A 20,231-nucleotide genomic window follows, 5' to 3' on the forward strand; every position below is an offset into this window, starting at 1 on the left:
GGGAGCTGGTGGCTGGGTGGTATTTTTTAGATAAGGAAACTGAGGCTCCAGGAGGTGATGAAATTACTTAAGTGACGGCCCAAACTATGAGGCCCTGTCTCCAACGGCCCTGGCCCACAGCTCCTCCAGGACAGTCCTACCAGCAGAACAAGGAGCATACCAGCAGAACAAGAGGGACCAGCAAAGGAGAGGAGAGGCTGAAGACTTAAAACCCCACATCTGAGCAAGACTTATGCTCAGCCCTGCCCTCTTTAGAAAATGCAAGCACTCCCAAGAGAACTAACCCTTTAAGGCCCTAACTCCTTCCTCTGAACCCGTTTACTAAACCCCATTGTCAGGCACATGCCTGATACCAGGGGATGGAAAAGAGGAGACACAGAGCAGAAGGAAGACGGGATGGAGGGGCAGAAAACACCAAATGCACCCTCCTTCACAGCTGGACCTCCTGGGGGAAGAGGAAGCCTTAGTGGTCTTTACTGCACGCTGAAGACCCCAGAAAGAATGAGATATGTTGAACGGTTTCAGGCCAGGCTCTTACCCTCTCTGAGCCTTGAACATCTATCCATATGAGGCCAAAGGTACCTGCCTTGCCACCTCATTCACGAGGGTCAGTGGGACGACTGAGGCAAGAGGACTCTGCAAACTGCCTAGACCTTTCCAAAGCCAGGGCTGGGGCTGCCAAAAAGGCTACCTGTGCTTCACCATGCTCCACCCTCCCTCCTTACTGCCCCCCAGATCAGACTCTGCTTGCCCAGCCCCCAGACTTCCTGGCCAGGCTGAGCAGGGTCCAGCCAGAAAGGGGACAAGTTTACCTTGTTGGCTGGAGCCCTAATCCTCCCCAGATGGGCCGGTGGCTTGCACCAAGGGCCCAGCTGCCCAGACCTGGGTCCCGTTGACCATATGTGGCTATGATTGACAGTGTGCAGGGGGTGGCTGTGGTCCTGAGCAGACCTTGGAGTGATTCAGTCCAGTCTCCCAGCTCCTTCCAGCCCCGCTCCTCCCCACTGCTGCTGTCCCCCACAAGCAGTTGTCCCATTCAGATCTCATCTCTAGCGGCCTCTTCTGGCTCTCTCTACTGCTTGGCTCTGGGGCTACAAGGGTGCCTAGGCTCATCAGACCCCCAAAGGGCCCAGGGTTGGGGGGCAGCCCCATTATCCTACACTTGCCCTTCCCAAAGCATGCTTCCCAGTCCCCTCCCCCTGGTGAAAACTAGATGGGGTTTCCAGGGCCTATGAAGATGTTGGGTGCCAAGGATGGGGCTTGTGAGCATCTCCCAACATTGAGGGAACAGGAGGAGATCACAGGAAGGCAGAGGCTTTCCCTACAGCAGGAAGGACTCAGGTTTGGAGAAGGACTTCCAACCCAACAGATGCTCCAAATGAAAGAAACCTCTTTCCCTGGACTTAAGTGAGGGCAGGGGGATGGACCATATGACCTCCTGCAGGAAGGCTGGGAGCTGGACAGATACCCTAAAAGAAATGTCCTTGGTCCTGATAAGAGCAGCTCCCATAATGGACCAGAACATATGCAAATTCCATGAAAAATAAAAGCTTATATGAAGCATCCCCCTGCCTCTTCCCCAGCTTAAAATTGGAGGAGACCACAGGAAGGGAGGGCAGGCCCCTTTCTTAACCCTTCCTGAGGGCAAGGATTGGCCTTTCCCCTCCCGTGCAAGTACACACCCCCACCACTGGTGGTCATTACTGGTCCCCTGACCTCAGCTTCACTCAGGTTGCCATGTCCATAGAGCAGGGCAGAGTCAGCCTGGTGACCTTTGAAGGTGAAAGAGGAATCCAAGGAGGCAGAGGGGGCAGCTAGGGGCTCCCAGAAAAGGGGCTGCTGGCTCCCATGCTGGAGCCCGAGGCCCCTCTCTTATAAGCAAGGCTGAGGCCCTGAGGTTCCCGCAGGACGCTGTTAGGTTTATTCCAGGGTAAGTGGGTGCCCACGGTGGGTCAGCGAGGATGGCCGAGGTCACCTGGTGACAGTGTGCCTCAAGGGTGGCCGCAGGTTCTGCAGGGCCCTGCAGGGCCTGAGTCTCTGGCCGGCTGGGAAGCTCCACCTTCTGCCCCAGCCCGAGGTGGGGGAGGCAGTCACTGATGTAGCAGTTTCCGTAGTTCACAGGGCTCGGTGATGGGCATCGAGCAGGCCTGGTTCTCACACACGTAGGCAGTGGCCTGGTCTTCTAGCCGTCGCAGGGTACTCAGGAAAGGCAGCTGGCGGGATAGGAAGCTCGAGGGGTCCCCATCAGCCAGAATCAGCACCTGGGAGAGTGGCAGAAAGGGTCACCTGGGGGCACTGGGACACCGGCAGGGCCCACTAGTGGGTGTCTTCTCCCCAGGCTTTCAAAGGAGCCGGAGATACTGGGGAGCTGAGGAGGGGAGGGGGCCCTGGCAAGGGAGGCAGAGGGTGGGGCCAGGCTCACAGACCAAACCTTGTTAGGGATGTAGATGGAGTGGACACACTGCAACAGAGCCTTGGTGTCCTTGGCCTGGGGGTCTCCACAGATCACGATCTGGCCAGAACAGAAAGGTAACTCCAGTGACAGGTGCAGAGCAGCTGGACCCAGACCTACCAGGGCTCCCCCATCCTCCTGCCAGCCACCCTATATGCCTAAGAAGAAATGGGGACTCAGCTCAGCATCCCCCAGACCAGCTGCCAGGAGGCCGCATCGGATTCACTGCTCAGCAGGTGAGAACACGTACACACACACACACACACACACACACACACACACACACACACACACACACAGAGGCAGAGATATATAGGCAAACATGCAAATATAAGCAGGCAAACCTGAACACGGGGCATACACACAGAGCCCAGTAATCACGTGCTAGTGAACACTCACACCAGCACACACTCAGAAAGGCAGACACACAGTCACATACCTCCCTCCAGAGTCATACACATCCAGAGGCACACGCACAGCAGTAACACACAGGGACTTACACACAGACAAGCATATACCTGCACACACTATACCGCTGACCCAACTATACCGACACACAGAGGCACACAGAGAATCACAGAAGCACACAGAAGCCTCAGAGAAACACTTCAGCAACCACAGGGACCCATATTTAACCCCTTCCTCTGAGAGCCCCAGTCACAGGTGCTCATACAGGCACCTGCCGGAGGCCTGCTTGAGACACACACTCACACAGACCCCTCCACCTGCACAGAGCAGCCTTACAGACATTCCCTCAGAGATACCTCTACACACACTCACACAAGGCCACACATTCATGGACCTGAGCTCTGGGGACAGCCCCAGGAACTCCACTCCATGTCTCTATTGCAGCCCCGGCTCCCCTCCCACCCAGGGTCCCTGCCCAAGTGCCCCACCTGCTTGAGGGTCTGCTGGTGGGCTGAGAGGGCGCGGACCATCTCAGGCAACGCCACGGGGACACGGCGCATGCGCTCAGAGAAGGCGGTCAACAGGCAAACACACTTGTCCATCCAGTCCTTGTGGCCTGTGAAGCCGTGCAGCCGAAGCAGGTTATGGGCCGACATGGAGTTGGCGCTGGGCTCTGCACCATCCTGGTCTGCAGGGTGCATGGGGGGCAAGGGCTGAGACGGGGGGTCATTGGGTCCCAGGACCCTGCTCCAGGACTGTGGCCAGGGCAGCTGGAGGGATGGGGTGGAGGAGTCCCTGCCCACCGGCTCCTGCCCCGGGTCTGAGAGTGTAAGGCTGACCCCAGCAGTTACTGACCCTTTGCGCACTCACACGCATCCTCAACTCCACCTGCCCCAGGCTGAGCTGTTGGTCCCCAGGGCTCCCCGATCTCCCTGCTGATACCTCCATCCAGCGACCCAGCTACCCCTCCCTCCGTCTCCCTCACCTCCCACTTCTAATCCATCGTGAATCTGCAGGGTCTGTGGCCAGAATAGATCCAACCTGACCACTTGTCCCATCTCGTACTTCTACCTTGTCTGGGCCTTTGCTGACCCTTGCCTGGACTAACGCCACTAACGGCTTCCTACCTGGCCGCCCTGTTTCCCCTGCCCCCATTCCCTTCTCCACCGTCGGTCCGAGTAACATTCTTAAACCTAAACCACAGCAAATCACAACCCACTCAAAACTCACCAGAGCCTTCCACTCCTTGCCACACCTACAAGACCCTGCAGGGATCCAGCCCCACCTGGGCATCCTCCCCTCACACGCTGACCTCTGCCTGCCCTGTCCTCCAGGGCACAGGCTGCCCACTCAGAGCCTCTCACAGGCTGTTCCCTCCACGTGAAATCCCTCTCCTGCTCCTCCAGGATCACACGGCCCCATCTTGCCCTCCAGCCCTTGGTTGAATGACTCCCCGGCTGAGTTGGGCCCCACCGTTGTTCTCTCAGAGCCCTTTCAGTCATTCAGCTAACCTTTATTGAGCACCTAATTATGTACCAGGCCTGCGCTAGATCCTGGGGATAAAGCAGTGACAACATCCTGCCTCCAAGACGCTTACATCTGAGTGGGGGGAGAGACCATTAACAGGCCAGAGGCATCAAGTGATGCTAAATGTCACTGAGAAAAGTCAGGAACAGGGCACATGGTGGGCAGCTCCTACTTCTCCATGGCACTCACAATTTTAACTAAGTATTTGTGTGCGTGTGTTTGCTTTAAATATTACTGTCTGTTAGTTGTCTCCCTTACTGAACAGTAAGCTTTATGAGGGTAGGGATGAAGCTGGCCTTGTTCAATCTATCTAGGCATGCCACTTACTGCCACTAAGCATGCTCACAGAAGAGCTACATTAATCTTCATGTCAACCACGTAAGGGAATGCCAACATTAGCTCCATTTTGCATATTAAGAATCTGAGGGGACTTCCCTGGTGGCGCAGTGGTTAAGAATCCGCCTGCCAATGCAGGAGACACAGGTTTGAGCCCTGGTCCGGGAAGATCCCACATGCCGCGAAGCAACTAAGCCCATGTGCCACAACTACTGAGCCTGTGCTCTAGAGCCCGCGAGCCACAACTACTGAAGCTCGCGCGCCTAGAGCCCATGCTCCGCAGCAAGAGAAGCCACGGCAATGAGAAGCCCGCGCACCGCAACAACGAGTAGCCCCTGCTCGCTCCAGCTAGAGAAAGCCCGCCCGCAGCAACGAAGACCCAACGCAACCAAAAATAAATAAATAAATTAATTAATTAATTTAATTGATTCGTTAAAAAAAAAAAAAAGAATCTGAGGCTCTGCAATGCGACAAGACCAGCCCAACGTCACTCGGTTAATGAGTGGCAAAGATGTGAGCCCAGGAGGGCCTGGCCCCTGCCCATGCTGGCGCTTCACCACCACACTGCACTTACGCCTCCCCCAGGGAAAACCAAGCCCCGGTTGGGTCCAGGACCCCAGGCCAGCTCCACATCCTCACTGACCGTCCTTCAGACGCAGGGGCAGGCCAGCCCCCAGCTCGGCCTCACTGCAGAAGTAGCCGCCACCCCGGGAGTCCCAGAAGAGCCTGTCCTGCATGTCCTGCAGCCGCAGAGCCCACTCGAGCCACGCGCTCTCCTGTGAAGCCTCGTACAAGTCCAGCAGGCCCCGCACCACAAAGGCGTAGTCCTCCAGGAAGCCCCAGCAGGGCGGGTTGCTGGGGGGACAGGCATTGGGGAGGAGACAGGACAGGGAGAGAGGAGCTTTCACAGAGGAGGTCCTTTTCACGTGCTTTTGTTTAACCCTCAAAATCTAGCTCTTGGGTAGGTCCCATTAGCCCATTTCCCAGATGAGCAAATGGTCCCAGGGAAGTTAAGAGCTCATAGTGGGCAGAAAGCAGAGCCAGGACTAGTTGCCCACCCAGAGAGGAGAAGAGGGACAGAGAGAAGCATGGGATGCCCAAGGAGGCAAGCCTTCCCGGACTGCCCGGCCCCCCACCTGTGCTCCACGGTCCCCCCAGAGCCTGCATAGCAGGTCCGCATTAGGCGGCCACTGGCCACGTCAAACATGTGCCGCTTCAGGAACTTGGCACCACTGATGGCGTAGTTGATCAGCCTCTCCTGGCCCAGGACAGCCCCGGTCACGGCAAAGCCGGATACCATCAGTCCTGGAGGTAGGAGACACGAGTGGTTGTGACGCCAGTCAGGGCCCTCCCGGTACGTCCATCCCAGCCCCCCAAGCTCTGACACCTCCCTGGAGCAATAGGGTAAGCGGGTAAGAGTTTGAGCTCCAGCGCCAGGCAGAGCTGGGCTCCTTTCCCTGTGTGTGACCTCGGGTGGATTACCGTAACTCTCTAGGCCTCAGTTTGCTCATCTGTAAATTAAGGACAATGAACCTGATAAAGGAAGAATTACTATTTAGCAGGTGCCTATCATACATAAGGGCCCTTACGAAGGGTAATTCTATAAACGGATCAGGCCTCAGACACAGCCACCCCACCGTTCCAGGCCGCCAACATCTTGCTGTCCAGGTGCGGCTTCGGCCGATGTTTCCGGGCCTGGAAAAGCTTCTCGAGGCCTGAGTTGAGTAAGGTCCGTACGGCCTCCACTTCCAGGCCAAAGCGGGCAGCAGTCAGCTCCAGTGAATACCGGACGGTCAGCACGTTCTGGCCCTGCAGCTCCCCCTTTGGGTCCTGAAGAAAACAGCCCTTGTCCGAGGGAGTCCACTTGCCTGTCCGGCTTCAGGACCCCTCCCGTGACCCAGCAGTCCTCACCTGACTGGGGCTGATGCTGCCGGCCTCCGTGAGCCCATAGTGCTTCATGAGGAGCTGGCCCGAGGTCAGAGGCTCGGTGGCGCCCAGCACGGGCTCGGGGAGGAGCTGCTGGACCTCTTTGACTGTCCACACGTAGAAGGCACCCTCTTTGGGCCGCATGCCCCGCTCCGGGGGCGAGTCCGCGTCCTCTGCACTGTAGAAGCCTCCAGACTGTGGGGAGGGGAGAGTTGGCTGGCCCCAGCCTTCAGGGCAGCCAGTGGAGGCCCCAAGCCCTCCCGCAGCCAGACCCGCCTGCCTTAGTGGACACACACCCGGTGACTCAGGTTCCGAGCCACGTACTGCAGGATGCCTTTGGCAACTTCGGAGTAGAACTCGTCACCAGAGATCTGAGTGGGGAGGAAGGAGGCTGTAAGCAGAGGAAGCTAGGTACAAGGGGCAGTCAGCGTTCTCCCAGGAAGGTAGGGAGGGAAGCTGGGTAGTGGACATATGAGAGAGAATTAGGGGTGAGGTTAAGGGAGAGCCACAGGTCACCAGGAAAGCCCTGCAAAGAGGCAGCCAGGCGTAGGTGGACAGACTGGGTCTCCGCTCTGGGCTGGGATCAGGGGTCACCTGGAAGGCCTGTGAATAGGCCACCGTGAGCTGTGCCTGGTCATACAGCATCTTCTCAAAGTGGGGGACGTGCCACTGGCGGTCCGTGGAGTAGCGGTGGAAGCCCTGTGCCAGGAGGAACGTGGGGCTGGAGGCCGATCCCAGCTGCTGCCCCCACCCCGCTGCCCTCTCCAGGGAATGCCTATCCCCCCCTCACCTGCCCCACATGGTCTCGGATGCCCCCATTGGCCATCATCTTCAGGGTGTGCAAGGCCATCTGCTGGGCCCGAGAGCCATCCTGAGTTAGCCGATGGCTGAGCCAGTAGGAGAACAGGAAGCTCAGGATCACTGCAGACACCGAGAGCACGCGGGTGAGAGACCGGGGAGGACAAAGGGGCCGAGATCTGGGTGATCAGGACTTTGGCCAGGCTGGGGTTAGGGGTTCACTCAACAGGCAGTCTCTCTGGACAGGCTGAGGGTCAGGAGGTCAACCCACAGGACAGGTGATCGTTACCCAGGTCAGCGTTGGAGGGTCCCTGCTAAGACCAGAAGTCAGGGCTTCACTAGATAGCTACTGACAGACAGGCTGGGGCTCAGGAGGTCACTGGCCAGACAGGAGAGTGGGAGATTAATAAGCAAGATGAGAGTCAGGAGATCACTTACTAGGGTAGGCTTCAGAAGGCCAGGCCGGGGCTGGAGCGGTCACGGGGCGGGGGGCACTGACCTGGCGTGGGGAACTTGGGGGCCTTGGCGAAGCCGCCATACTCCTCATCATAGCCCTCGTCCAGTTGCTGGAAGCAGCGGCTGTTCATGGTGGCAGCAGAGGGTGGCAGCTGGCGGTCACCCGTGCTGATCTCCGACCGGGCCAGCAGAGCTGCGGTGACACGCTGGCTGTTTTCCAGCAGGGTACTCTTGTTCTGTTTCCACTATGGGAGGCAGGGGCAGACCTGGAGGTCAGCACAGGGTGGGGGCCCTTGTTCCCTCACCCTTGACCCCCGGCCCCCCACTCCCCAGCGCACACCCACCTGCTCCCGTATCCTCATCAACACTGTGCGGAAGCCAACTCGGGTCAAGCCATCCTCAGGGGGGAAATAGGTGCCCCCCACAAAGGGCTGTAGGTTGGGAGTCAACCACACACTCATGGGCCAGCCCCCACCACTGCTGGTGGCCTGGCGGAGAGAGGACCAAGGTGAGGGGAGCGGCCCCACGTGCACGGGCAACCACTCCTCCCCGGGAAGACCACTCACCTGCACAAAGGTCATATACACTTTGTCCACATCGGGCCGCTCTTCCCGGTCAACCTTCACGCTGACAAAGTCCTCATTGAGCAGGCGGCCAATCTCCTCGTTCTGGAAGGACTCCTCCTCCATCATGTGGCACCAGTGGCAGGTGGAATACCCCACTGGAATGGGGTCACGGGGCCAGGGGGGGACCAGTGACTGGTCAGAGGGGGGCCAGCCAAAGGGTCACAGCTGAGCCAGAGAGGCCCTGGCCTGTAGTTTCCTGGGAGGCCCCCAGGCCCAGGGAACCCTTCCCTTATCCACCACCACTCCCCTCGCCCAGCCCAGGGATGGTGGGTGCAGTACCTGAAAGGAAAATTGGCTTGTCTTCTTTCCTGGCCTTGTCGAAGGCTTCCTGCCCCCAGGGGTACCTAGGCCCGGCAGGGTGGGGCATCACTCACTAGCCCGGGCGGGGGTGGGCAGTGGGGGGTAGGAGGGGTGAGGGTCCAGCTGCCCCGGGAGGGCATCAGGAGAGGGACTCACCAGTCCACAGGGTTGTAGGCATGTTGCAGGAGGTACGGTGACTTCTCACTGATCAGGCGGTTGGGGACTTTCTGGGGTGTGGGCTGACAGCAGTTAGTCCGGCTCCCCTTCCCTCCAGCCGGCATGGGCACTGAACTACTGACCGTCACGCTTCGGTCCTTGTCCCGGGAGGAGCTACCCCTGTCGTGGGCAGGCGGGTCAGGTGAGGAGTATCCACCGCCTCCCCCTACACCGACCCCAGAGGCCCACCTGACCCCACCCTGCCCTCTGGCACCCCTTCTGGAACCCCCCCCCCCCCCGTTCCCAGCCCAACCCACCTTTCTGAACCACGGGGGAGACCGTGGCCTTTGCGCTCCCCCTTGTGTTTTTGGGGGGGTGAAGAAAGGTGGCTCATTGGGGGCCCCCTGCCAGCTTAGTCTCCCCCAACCTCTCAGACCTGGCGGTGGCAAGGGTGATGACTGTGAGGTCAGGGCGAGTCACAGTGGGTGGAATGGTCCTTCAGGCTCCATTCTCTTCCCCTCACTGGGCCCCACCCCAGGGTGGCTGGGCTGGAGGTATCCCTCTGGCATGCCTGCCTGGGAGTGATCTGGGCAGGGAGGCTGCCGGCTGCTGGGTGTGGGACTGGGCCAGGTGAGGGGCAGTGAGAAGAAACTCGGCATCAGGGACTCCCTCACTCAACATCCACCCGCTGGGCACTTCTGGGGGGCGAGGTCCTGTGCCAGACACCCCATGACCCCCAAAGAATCAGAAACTGGCCCTGATCTCAGGGGGCTCAGCCTGGGACAGTGGCACCGTAAGGCAGGCCTAAGTAATGACAGGCCCCTGCAGCATTAAGGACTGTGACAGGCCAACCCAGGGTGCTTCTGGACAAGGACCCTTGGCCCAGCATTGGGGTTCAAGGAAGGCTTCCAGGAGGTGGTGTCAGAGCAGAATCCCTGGGGCAAGCTAGCCCTGCAGCTGGAGGGGAGGAAGGGAGGAGGGGGTTACTGTCTGGGCCAGGTCTAGGGAGCGGACTCGGGGAGGTAGGCACGGGGTCGGGGGTGGGGAGGTGGCCGGGCAGGCACAGGGGACCAGCGCCGGGAAGACTGGCCCCGGGGCCCCGCAGGCGCAGGGCGCCAGAGCGGCCCCCTTGCCCGCGCGTACCTGCGGCTCGCGGCGAGGCCCGGCGCGGCGCGGGTCAGCAAGAGGCCGCGGCACCGCCAGGCCCGCGCGCCCTGCATGGCTGCTGGCGGCCGACGGCCCGGACGCCGCGGACAGGAAGGGAGGGCGGGCGGGAGGGAGGCTGCGAGGGGCGGGCCCGGGCACCCGACAAGCCGCGGTGCATCTTCGCGGGGACCGCAGGCCACGCGGCTGGTCTCCGAGCGCCGCCCGGTGGTCGACCGAGGGACTGCAGACCGGATAGCCCGGACTTGGGAGGACACGGGTCTGTGCACAAAACTGGGCCGACTAGGCTGGATCTAGACCAGCTGTGGGGGTTAACCCTCTTGAGAAGAAGATGGAGGGCTGTGAGGATGCCAGGGCCGTGGAAAGCTCTGAGCCTCCTGTCATTTTATCCAACCCTTGCCCGTTTTACAAATGAGAAATGAGGCGAGAGGCAAAGGTGTGGCTTGTCCAGACCCTCCAAGCCAGGAGCTTTGCCTTTGCTCTGCCCACCCCCCACTCCCCAGGGCCTAAAGGTCCTGCTCAAACCCCGCCGCCTCCAGGAAGCCTTCCCTGAATAATAATAATGAGCCAACTTTATGTCCTATCAGGTACTTTACACACGTCTCATTTGCTACATTCAGTCAACATTTATTGAGTGCCCGTCGCCTAGCAGGCACTCTGTTAAGTACAACGGTGGGCAGAGGGGGACCAGGCTCCTGCTCTTGTGTTGCTCGCAGTCTGATGAGGGAGGCAGAAGTCAGTCAGACAACCAGACAAATGAATGTACAACCACCCACTGTGAGAAGTGCCATGACTAGGTATCACAAGGAAACTGGTCTGGTGGGAGAGACGAGGGGGGAAGGCCTCCCTAAGGAAATCACATTTGTGTAGCAGCCTTCGAAGAACAAGAGGATGGATTCTGGAGAGAGCATGGGGAAAATGCTGGGGAAGCAAGAGGAACAGATGTGCAAAGGCCCTGTGGCATAGCAGTGAGTCAGGGCTGAGGAACTGCAGAAGCCAGCATGGCTGCAGGGCAGAGAGCACAGGGAAGAGAGATGTTAGGTGAGGTTGTGAGGCTGCGGAGGAGGAAGGCAGGGGCCAGGTCTTGAACTGTGAGCGGGAGTTTGGTTACTGATGAAAGCAGAAGAAAGCTGTGGAAGGGCTTTAGTCAGGGGAGTGACCCTGCATTTTGGAAAGGTCCCTCCAGTTTCCTGGTGGAGAATGGACTGGAAAGAGACAAGAGTGAAGCAGAGGGGTTCGGAGGCCGTAGCAGGACCCAGGGGAGAGCTCTGGGAGGTCTGCACCAGGCAGAGGTGGAGATGGAGAGAGGGGGTGGACTTGAGGTCAGCGGAAGAGGAAACATCCTCAGGATTGTCTATAAGGGAGAGGGGGGTGTCAAGAGTGAAGTTCAGAGTGGGGCTGGTGCTGAATGGGGGGGGGGCATTTGCTGAGGAGGGGGCACAGGGAGAGACTCAGATCATGGGTTCATGAGGTCCGTTTGGACGGTTGGTTTGAGATGTCCTTGAGATGTACGTGTGGAGATGACAAGGCTCTGGAATGCAGAGGAGGGGTTGGTGGGAGAGAGGAATCAGAGTGGCTGCTCAGTGCAGACAGTGTGGGATCACCCAGGCTGACTGCAGCGAGAGGAGAGGCACAGGCTCGGGCCCGGGCTTGAGGAACTCAGAAGTGCACCCGTGAAAGACACAGAGGGTCATGGGAAAACCAGGAGAGGGTGTTGTCCCAGAGGCAAAGGGACAGAGAGTTGCAAGGAGGGAGGGTCAGACTCTGGAGAAGCCAACTGGGATGGGACAGAAAAAGGTCCACTAGCTTCAGCAACGTGGAGGCCATTGGTGGACTTGGCAGATGAGTTCCAGGAGGTAATGCTGACAGTAGAAGCTGATTGGAGTGGGTTGTGGGGGGGGGGTGGTGGGGAAGAAAGGGGACATAGAGAGGAGGGGCACTTGATGCAAGGGGAAAGATGGAAAGACACTCTCAGGCTGGATGAGATTAATTATGGCAAATATCACAGGGAAGGATTCAGTGAGAGAAGGCATCTGATGATGTGGAGGAGAGAGACCTCTGAGAAGCTGGGATAGTGGAGTGATGGAAGGGTTGGCAGGCGGGAGAGGCTGGTGTGTGTGCTCCCTGGACGGAATGAGGTTAAGATCAGAGAACAGGAAGCCTGGCTTTAATGTGGAGGAATTTAGGATGATGACGAGCCCCAGAGTGTGACCAGGGGTGAGAGCAGCTGAGACGTCAAGGGGTGGCGAGGTCATCTTCTTGGATAATGAAATCACATAAGATTGAGCAACATCTGGGTGAGAAGACCATGAGCCACGGCACGGGAAGAATGAGGTAGAGCGCAGCCCCAGGCGGGAGGAGGCAGGACACCAGGTGGCTCCAGTCTCCAAGGAGGGAGGGGTCTTCCAGGAGAAAGATGGTCCAGAGCAAAATGGGGAGCCAGACTACCAACCTCCTCTTGGTGGGAAGCCAAACAGCACCCCTTGGGAGTCCTTAGGGAAGCGGTGTCCACAGGGAGAGCCAGTTTAGAAGAGGAGGACCCAGGCTGAGGAGGGGCGAAAGGTGGGTCAGTGACCAAGAAGGATGGAGATCTCCCGGGTCTGTGCAGAAGATGGATGGGTCTGGGTACTGCCTGGCAAAACCAGGAATGAGGGGTATTGCAGGTTCATTCCTCATGGTTAGTCTCTGAACAGGGTGGATCCTGTGCTGAATGGACACTGGCCTGGGAGGAGCCACACAGCAACCTCATAAGGAAGGAACTCTTGTTCCCATTTGACAAGTAAGGAAATGGAGGCACAGTCATAGAGAGGTTAAGTAATTTACTCAAGGTCAGGGAGCATAAGCACTTATTACCAAGTGATTATTAAGTGCAAACCTTAGAGCAGTTTTGAATGCTGTCAGTCTGACTCCTAAGTAGATGCTCTTGTCCACTCTGCCTGTAACAGGTACAGTAGGACTGACTCCCTCCAAAAAAACAAAGCAGCTCCCTTCCCCACCCCCACCTTAGGAAGGAGACCAGCACTGTGTCCTGCCCCACCAACTTTCGTGTTTCTGGCCTATGGAAGGCCATTTTACCCCAGGCCTTTGGCCTGCTGCCTGCAGAGCCAGACCCTGAGCAAAGAAGACACATCAGTGCCCAGTGGTTGGAGAGCATTGAGTAGAAGAGAAGTGAGGGTCACCATGGTGGCCCTCAGAATGAGGTACCAGGCCCTGCTCCTCCCCTTGGTTTCTCAGACCCCACACAAGCGCCCCCAGGAGGGATCATGGCTGAAATTGAGTTTCTTGCCAGTCCTGGTGAAAAGACGAGAGGAGTAAGAGCCAGATGTAAGTGATTCAGTAAAACAAAGGATCGTGGGGGCTCTTGGATCTGGCTTGCCTGCCCCAGTGAGTTCTGAGCTCCTGGAGGCTGCGGGCTTAGCAATTCTTGAATCCCTCCCAGACGAGCCTAGCACTCTGTCCACAGCAGCCAGTCAGTACTTGTGAATTAAATCTGGGGCCCAGGGTGGGAGCTCAGAGCTGTGGAGCCAGATCCCCTGACTCTGAATCGCAGCCCCACTCTGCTAGCTTTGTGACTTTGAGCATGCCACTTAACCTCTCTGAGCCTCACCTATAAAGAGGGAGCAGGGCCAAGGGCTTTGCACTTGATCTAATGCTCTGCTGCTCCCGTTTTGATAATCTTAACCCAATTTTGGACAAGGGGCCCCACGTTTTCATTTTGCACAAATTATGTAGCCATTCCTCAGTGGGAATAATATTATCTACCTCAGAACATTGATGCAAGGATTAAATGAAATAATCTGTCTAAAGTGCTTAGCACATAACGAGTGCGCAAGGGAACAACTGTCTATTGTCCCTTGCTATTAGATCATCCCCCGCGCCGATGTGTGATAAATGGTTGAATGAATGAGAGTCTGGGGAGCATGTGGAAGCGAAGGTGCCAGGCTGAGGGTGCTGTACAGGAAGTGGGAGCATTTTTGTGCCCCACATTGTGGAGCAGTCGTTCCCACGGCAGCCGGTGATTCGTGCTGGGGTCCGGGCCTGGCCGCCACGCCCGGCAAAAAGTCCACTTGGTGAGACCTGAGGACGCGGGCTCCATTCTTCATTACGAGGCGTGGTCTTGGCCCCACTGAAGTCGTCAGTCTCCATTTCCAGTAGCTGCAAACAGTCTGCGGAGACCGACGAGCAGCACCTGCGCGGGCCTCGGGGCGGAGTCTCAACCTTCCTTCCTTCCCGGGGTGGGTCCTGGCGTGGCAGCCCCACCCCGCTTACGTCAGGGGGCGAGGCCCAGCGCCGTCAACGCGGGGCGGGGCGTCACGCGCACGCGCCGGCCCGCCCGAGGCGGGGGCGTTCCTCAGAGAAAAGGGTTGGTGCTGGCCTGCGGGGGTTGGTTGAGCAGCCCGGCGGAGCCTGAGGTGGGCAGCAATGGCTGCGGCAGGCTCCCGGGGGACGGCGGCGTGAAGGGGCGGGCTTGGGGGAAGACGCTGACCGAGGCGGGGAGGGTCACGCCGGCCGGCACGCTGCTAAGCGGGAGGGGCAGGGAGGCGCTGTAGGTCATGGAGCCGCCGACCGGCCCACCGGCCGCCAGGCCCAGCGCCGGCGACCCGGTGCGCATCTGGTTCAGGGTCGGCCTGCCCTGGTCGCCCCCGCCGAACGGGTTTGTGGGGGATGGAGTGCTGAAACCTGCGGAACGAGATTGGGTTGGGGGACTTGGAGCGGGCCAGGGGCACAGAGCCCTAAGTGGGGAAGGGGCAAGGTGGCAGAATCTGGGGTCTTAGAAATACGGAAGAGCTAAGATTTTAGGGCAGGGTCTGGGCTCTGAAGGAAGAGACGGAGAGAGAGCAGGGGACTCCAGTGTTGAGACCCAGCAGGGACGAGGTGGTGTCCTACCTGTTAGGAAGGGGTTCCGGGTCTTTGCAGCCTGGGGCGCCTTGACTAATGAGTCAAGGTTGACCAAGGAGGAGGCCGAGGGGCCCAGGAAGGACTCAGGAGTCCGGCGCGCTGGGGTGTCCTTGCTGGGCTGGGTCAGTGCTTCCCCCAGCACTTCCAGGTCAAAGGCATCTGGCTCCTTTGTGCCATTTTGCTTGGAACTGGGGTCGAGGTCTCCAAACAGGTCCAGCTCTGGAATAGAAATGATAGAGCTCACTGATAGGGAGAGTGAGTGGTCTCTCTGTGAGAGGAAGAAGGCAGAGGCCAGCTCTGGGTGGGCCCCTCTTTCCCCAGAGCTGCACATTCCCTGACTCCTGCTTACCCACAGGACTGCTGGGCTTCCCAGAGGGCAGGGCCTGGGCACACTCTAGCCCCTCCTTGGTCTCTGTGGATACTGGAGGCTTGGCGAATGGGTCAAAGGTCGAGGTACCATCTAGCACTAGCCAAGGAGGAAAAGGGAGATGAGATGGGTTGGCAAAAGGGCAGGCACTGGGCTGATCCCTTTCCAGACAAGCTGCCCTCTTAACACAGGATCTCTTGCCCCTTGGCACTGGAGGTAAGGGGACCGAGCAGTCCTCCAGCCCCTCACCCACACCCCCTGGCCCTCCACTTACCAGGTGTGTTGGAGGTCTCCACCGAGGCCCCCCAGGGGTCGGCCCCAGTGTTGGGGAGTTTGTGGTGGGGGGAGGTCTGTGCCCAGGAGTCTGTGGCGGGTGGTCCAGCAGGTGGCGCTGGGGTCCGGCCCCAGGGCTCAGAGGAGGAGAACATAGGGGGCAAGTTCCAGGGTTGGCTTTGGGACAGGATGCTTCCTGAGCGGACTGAAGACCAGGGGTCTGCCGAAGGCCCCCAGGACGAGCCACTGGGCTCTGTGTTGGGCCTGAGACCTGAAATGGGGACAGCACAGATGTGACCCCAGGCCCACTCAAACCCCCAGTCCAGGGCCTTCCCAGTTACCCAGACCAATTTGGGAGGCCAAGGGACCCATTTCACAGATGGGATGCTGACTCAGGACTACCCAGCAAGCTGGAGCCCATATTCAGCAAGTTATTCCAGGATTCTGGACCCCCCAGGCATAGGCAGCTCAGGCCACATTCGCAGTCAGGGACAGGCTGGGCCAGGAAACCCAGGGTGACCAGAAGCAACAAGAGAACGTTTTCTGAGTTTCCCATGAGCTGAGTTCCTCAGATATGCCCCCTCCCTCACTACAACCCCAAGACACAGAGGAAACTGAGGCTCAGAGAGGTGCAGTGCTTGCCCAGTGGCCCTCAGCTGCGGGGAGGCGATGCCAGCAAGTGGCTGGGAAGGAAGGGGCTCTCTGGGGCCAGCCTGGGAGCCCCTTGCAGCCCTGCATGCCCACCTGGGATGTCCCATGGGTCCGCAGAACAGTGTGTGGAGGGCAGGGCCGGGGCTGGTGCGAAGATGTCCACCAAGTCCAGGATGGAGGACTGTTGGGGGCAGAGGCAACCATGCTCAGGAGAGGGTGGGACCTGGAGGAAGGGCGGGCCCTGACCTGTCATCCTCACTCCAGCTCATTCTCTCCTTTATTCATTCCACAAACATCTATTAATGGTTCCTCGCCTCTGCACAGTGCTTTCCAGTTTATAAAAGGTTTCCTCATCTGTTTAGTGTCTGATCTTCATAACAACCTGTGCTGTGGGTAGGGAAGATGGTGGAGTGCCCATTTTACAGATGTGCCAGCTGTAGCCCAGAGAGGGGAATCAAATTGCATAAAGCCACATAGCCAGGGAGAGGCAGAGCTGGGATAGAAGGCAGGCCTGCCCGACCCTTTCCTCAGCTGTCCTGCCCCTCAGCCCATCAGTGGTAAGACACATTTTATGATCAGCCTACTTCTATAAGTCAGTGTCCAAGAAAAATTGGCCACAGTGAACATTGGCGGAAAGGGTACAGAGACAACCCAGGGATAGCATGGACGGCTTTGGAAGGTCGCCTTGCTACCAACAGCTACCCACTCCTGCCTCTTGGAAAGTGTGTGTATGAGCCCAAGATGTTTTCAGCACCATATGCCTGAGGCCACCCCCAGTCTTGATCCATAGTATCATATGATCCTAGAATGTCAGAGCCAGAACTGTCCAACAAGCCCACTGTACGGAGGAGGAAACTGAGGCCAAGACAATGACAATGAGGCCAAGTCATAAAGTAAGTGGCAGCAAATCCAGAATCCCAATCTAGGAATCTCAGGTCAGGATTCTTTGCATCCCACTTTGCCACCAGTTCAGTCATCAGCCCATGCATGACGGGACTTGGGTCTGCTAAAACCCCTCCACTCCTATTTTCATTGAATTAACACTACTTAGTGCTTACTAGATACCAAGCACTGTTCTACACTGTTTACAGATATTTAACGCGACTCATTTCCCAGGCTCTGCCAGCCCACAGCCCCCAGTCCCCTCTACCTGGCTGGTTTTCAGCTTCTCCTCTGTCTCTTCTCTTTCGGGCTCTCTGTCCCGACGGCGGTGGGGTCCGGCCCCAGCACCATTGGCCACAGGGGAGTCATCTCCCCGCCAGGACCTCACCTCCTGCAGAAGGCACAGGAGTGAGGAGAGCATGAGCAGCCCAGGCTGGACTTGAGGGGACCTTGGCTGGAGTCAAGAAGAGTGTAGGGTGGGAGGCGCCGAGAGGTCAGGGGCAGCAGGACCACCACGGGGAGGGGGAAGAGCCTGGTTAGTGCCCGCGTAGCACCTCCACCAGCACCAGCACCAGCACAGGAGGCTTGGCCACTACCTTCTCCTGCTCCTGCCAGCTCAGGTGCAGGGCCAGCTGCAGCTGCAGGTCCTCGTCCCTGTGGGAGGCTGGGGGGACCGGCTGCGAGGGAGGAAGAGAGGGGTGAACTTGGCCCAGTGCGCCCACTCCTGGGCCGAGGGGCAGCATTGCCCTGTGCCAGTAAGGGCAGTGGAGAGAGAAATGCCCGCCCTGAGTGGGTGTGGGCAGCCTGCCCCCAGACAGCAGTATGGGTGTGGTCTTCTCCCTGCCCGGATCTGGATCTGGGATGCAGTTTAAAAATCAAGATTCATCCTTCTCTTCTGGGTCCCCTGAGTGCTCTCCAAGCCCTGCTCTGCGAGGCCAGCTGTGTCCTGCCAGGTCTGCCTGGATCCACAGAGGCGATGGCAGAGAGGAGGCTATCAGGGAGGCTGTCCCTGCCCCCCATAAGGACAGCTGATGGGGGGGGGCAGCATATTTCTGTGTCTCCAAGGAAGGTGTCTGTCAGCACACTCACCCCTTCCCCTCCATGAGGCGATAGCAGCCCCGTGAGACAAACAGTACTGCCCACCTACCGCACACACACTACCCCTTCCAGGCCCAGCTAGAGAGGACTCGGGGTGGGGAGTCAGACCCCAATCCCAGTAACCCAACCCAAGGCACACGGGCGCTGTGCTGTCCTTGGGAGCAGGACTAGGGCTTTGGGGACCAGAGTAGGGGAGCCTGAGAATCAAAGGTGTGGGCCATCCAGGCACCCATCCCTCCTCCCGTCCCCTCCGCCCCCCGGCTGCCCCAGGAGGGGCCTTACCTTCTCAGCCTCCTCGCGGCTCATGGCCAGGGCCAGCTGCAGCTGCAGCTCCTCTTCTCCTGACGTCTGGGGCCGGGCCTGCTCTAGGTCGGAGGTGTAGCGGGGGGATGAGGAGGAGGCTGCAACGACCAACCATCCGTCGTGGCTTCCGTAACCGCACAGGTACCCATAGGCTCCCCCGCCCCCCTCTTGCCAGGAAGCTAAGGCTCAGAGAGGGAAACTGAGGGGGAAGGAACAATTGGCAGTCGCGGGCCCCAGAGGACCAGGCAGTGTGCTTGGCACTTTCTGTAAGGTCTCCATTCCACCCCGATAAAAGAGTCCAATCCCTCCTTTACAGACTCGCAACAGCTCTGAGGGGTGCCTGGCTAGGGTCCTGCAGCAAGACTTGAACCCAGGTCCCCTGGCTCAAGTTCCTGGACTCTTACAGCTGCGCCCCATCCAGCTTGGGGTCAAGTGCAGTGGGAGGGTGAGAGGTTCCAGTCAGTCAAGGTCACAGCTCTCCAAGCTCTCAGCATACTGTCAAGGAGGGCCATCCTGAGTGCCCCTCAGATCAGGAAAGTGCCTCCCTTCGAGAGTAGGAGAGTTGAGAATGCTCTGCAGCCGCCCCCATTTTCAAGGGCAGTGCCCTCGAGTGGGGGGATCAAGGAGAATGCCGCTGAGCAGAACCACGTGCTGTGTGTCTGTGCACAGGGCCGAGGTCTCATTTAATTCTCAAATTGAACAACTGAGGCAAATAAGATTATCCCTACTTTACAGACGGGGAAACTGAGGTCCAGAGAGCTGGTTGTCTAGATCACATGGCTTAGAAGGGGCAGGATAAGGACTGCTACTCCAGAGCCTATGCTTCCGCCACCACGCCCCTACCAGACAGCGAATTAACAATAACAAACCTATAATAACATCATTGTTCGCATCGACTTGTCGGGCACCTACTATGTGCGGGCCTTGGGCCTCGCATGTCACCCTCTTTACCTCACGGAATCCTCAGACATCCCTGTAAGGTGGGGATTCTTATCCACAGCTGGGGTCACAGAGCCAGGGTCAGAACTCGGGCTGCCTCCCTGTCCCCAGCCACGCCCTGGGCTCACTCACAGTTGTAGGAGGACGGGGAACCGCGGGCACGGCTGAAGCCCAGCTGCCCGCTGCCGATGCCCGTGCCCTCCAACGCCATGCGCTCCTTGGTCTTGAGGGCGTGGGTCCGCTCCTGCCGGAGGCGCTCCTCATCCTTGAGCAGGGCCATCACCTGCTTGACCTTCTCGCGCACGTTGACACCCTGGTCCTTGCCATCGCGGTCGATGTACTGGAAGTCCTTGAGCGTCTGGATGGTGTAGAGGTTCTCCCGGCACTGGTGGGCCACCCGCTCGGAGCCTGTCTTGAGCAGGTAGTCCAGCAGCGTCAGCGCCTTGTACACGTGCCGCCAGTTCTTGCCGCTGTCATTGAGCCGCCGCCACAGCATGCCCATGACCTCGGCAAAGGCCACCGTGTTGAAGGTCAGATCGGCAATCTCCGACATGAGCGAGCTGGGCGGACCCCACGGGTCATTGCTAGTGGCCTCGCGCACCTTGATTTCCGCTTCCGAGTAGTTGTGCACGATGTTCTTCACCTGGCGCCGCAGCGCTGATGTCGTCAT

General features: G+C 58.7%; 2 protein-coding genes across 3 annotated transcripts; both read right to left on the minus strand.

The window, feature by feature from the left end:
- Positions 1–1,898: 1,898 nt before the first annotated feature.
- Positions 1,899–10,229, minus strand: SPATA20 (spermatogenesis associated 20). Of its 2 annotated transcripts, none has more exons than XM_068531129.1 (16): positions 10,129–10,229; positions 8,986–9,165; positions 8,809–8,873; positions 8,470–8,624; positions 8,248–8,391; positions 7,947–8,148; positions 7,440–7,570; positions 7,244–7,348; positions 6,946–7,020; positions 6,635–6,844; positions 6,361–6,553; positions 5,860–6,028; positions 5,367–5,578; positions 3,349–3,548; positions 2,432–2,512; positions 1,899–2,261 (listed from the first exon to the last, which is right to left on the minus strand). In XM_068531129.1, exons 1-16 carry the CDS (start codon positions 10,203–10,205, stop codon positions 2,091–2,093), a joined length of 2,370 nt encoding a protein of 789 aa, XP_068387230.1. In that variant the 5' UTR covers positions 10,206–10,229; the 3' UTR covers positions 1,899–2,090. The 2 variants fall into 2 exon arrangements, with proteins under 2 accessions (XP_068387230.1, XP_068387231.1); XM_068531130.1 differs by lacking the exon at positions 10,129–10,229 and adding an exon at positions 9,303–9,390.
- Positions 10,230–13,168: 2,939 nt separating this feature from the next.
- Positions 13,169–20,231, minus strand: EPN3 (epsin 3). Its single transcript, XM_068530485.1, has 9 exons — positions 19,694–20,231; positions 18,602–18,720; positions 17,818–17,898; positions 17,490–17,612; positions 16,433–16,520; positions 15,690–15,959; positions 15,398–15,508; positions 15,037–15,267; positions 13,169–14,829 (listed from the first exon to the last, which is right to left on the minus strand). Exons 1-9 carry the CDS (start codon positions 20,229–20,231, stop codon positions 14,501–14,503), a joined length of 1,890 nt encoding a protein of 629 aa, XP_068386586.1. The 3' UTR covers positions 13,169–14,500.

Source organism: Eschrichtius robustus, chromosome 20 (genome assembly GCF_028021215.1).
Source record: "Eschrichtius robustus isolate mEscRob2 chromosome 20, mEscRob2.pri, whole genome shotgun sequence".
NCBI classification, from domain to species: Eukaryota; Metazoa; Chordata; class Mammalia; order Artiodactyla; family Eschrichtiidae; genus Eschrichtius; species Eschrichtius robustus.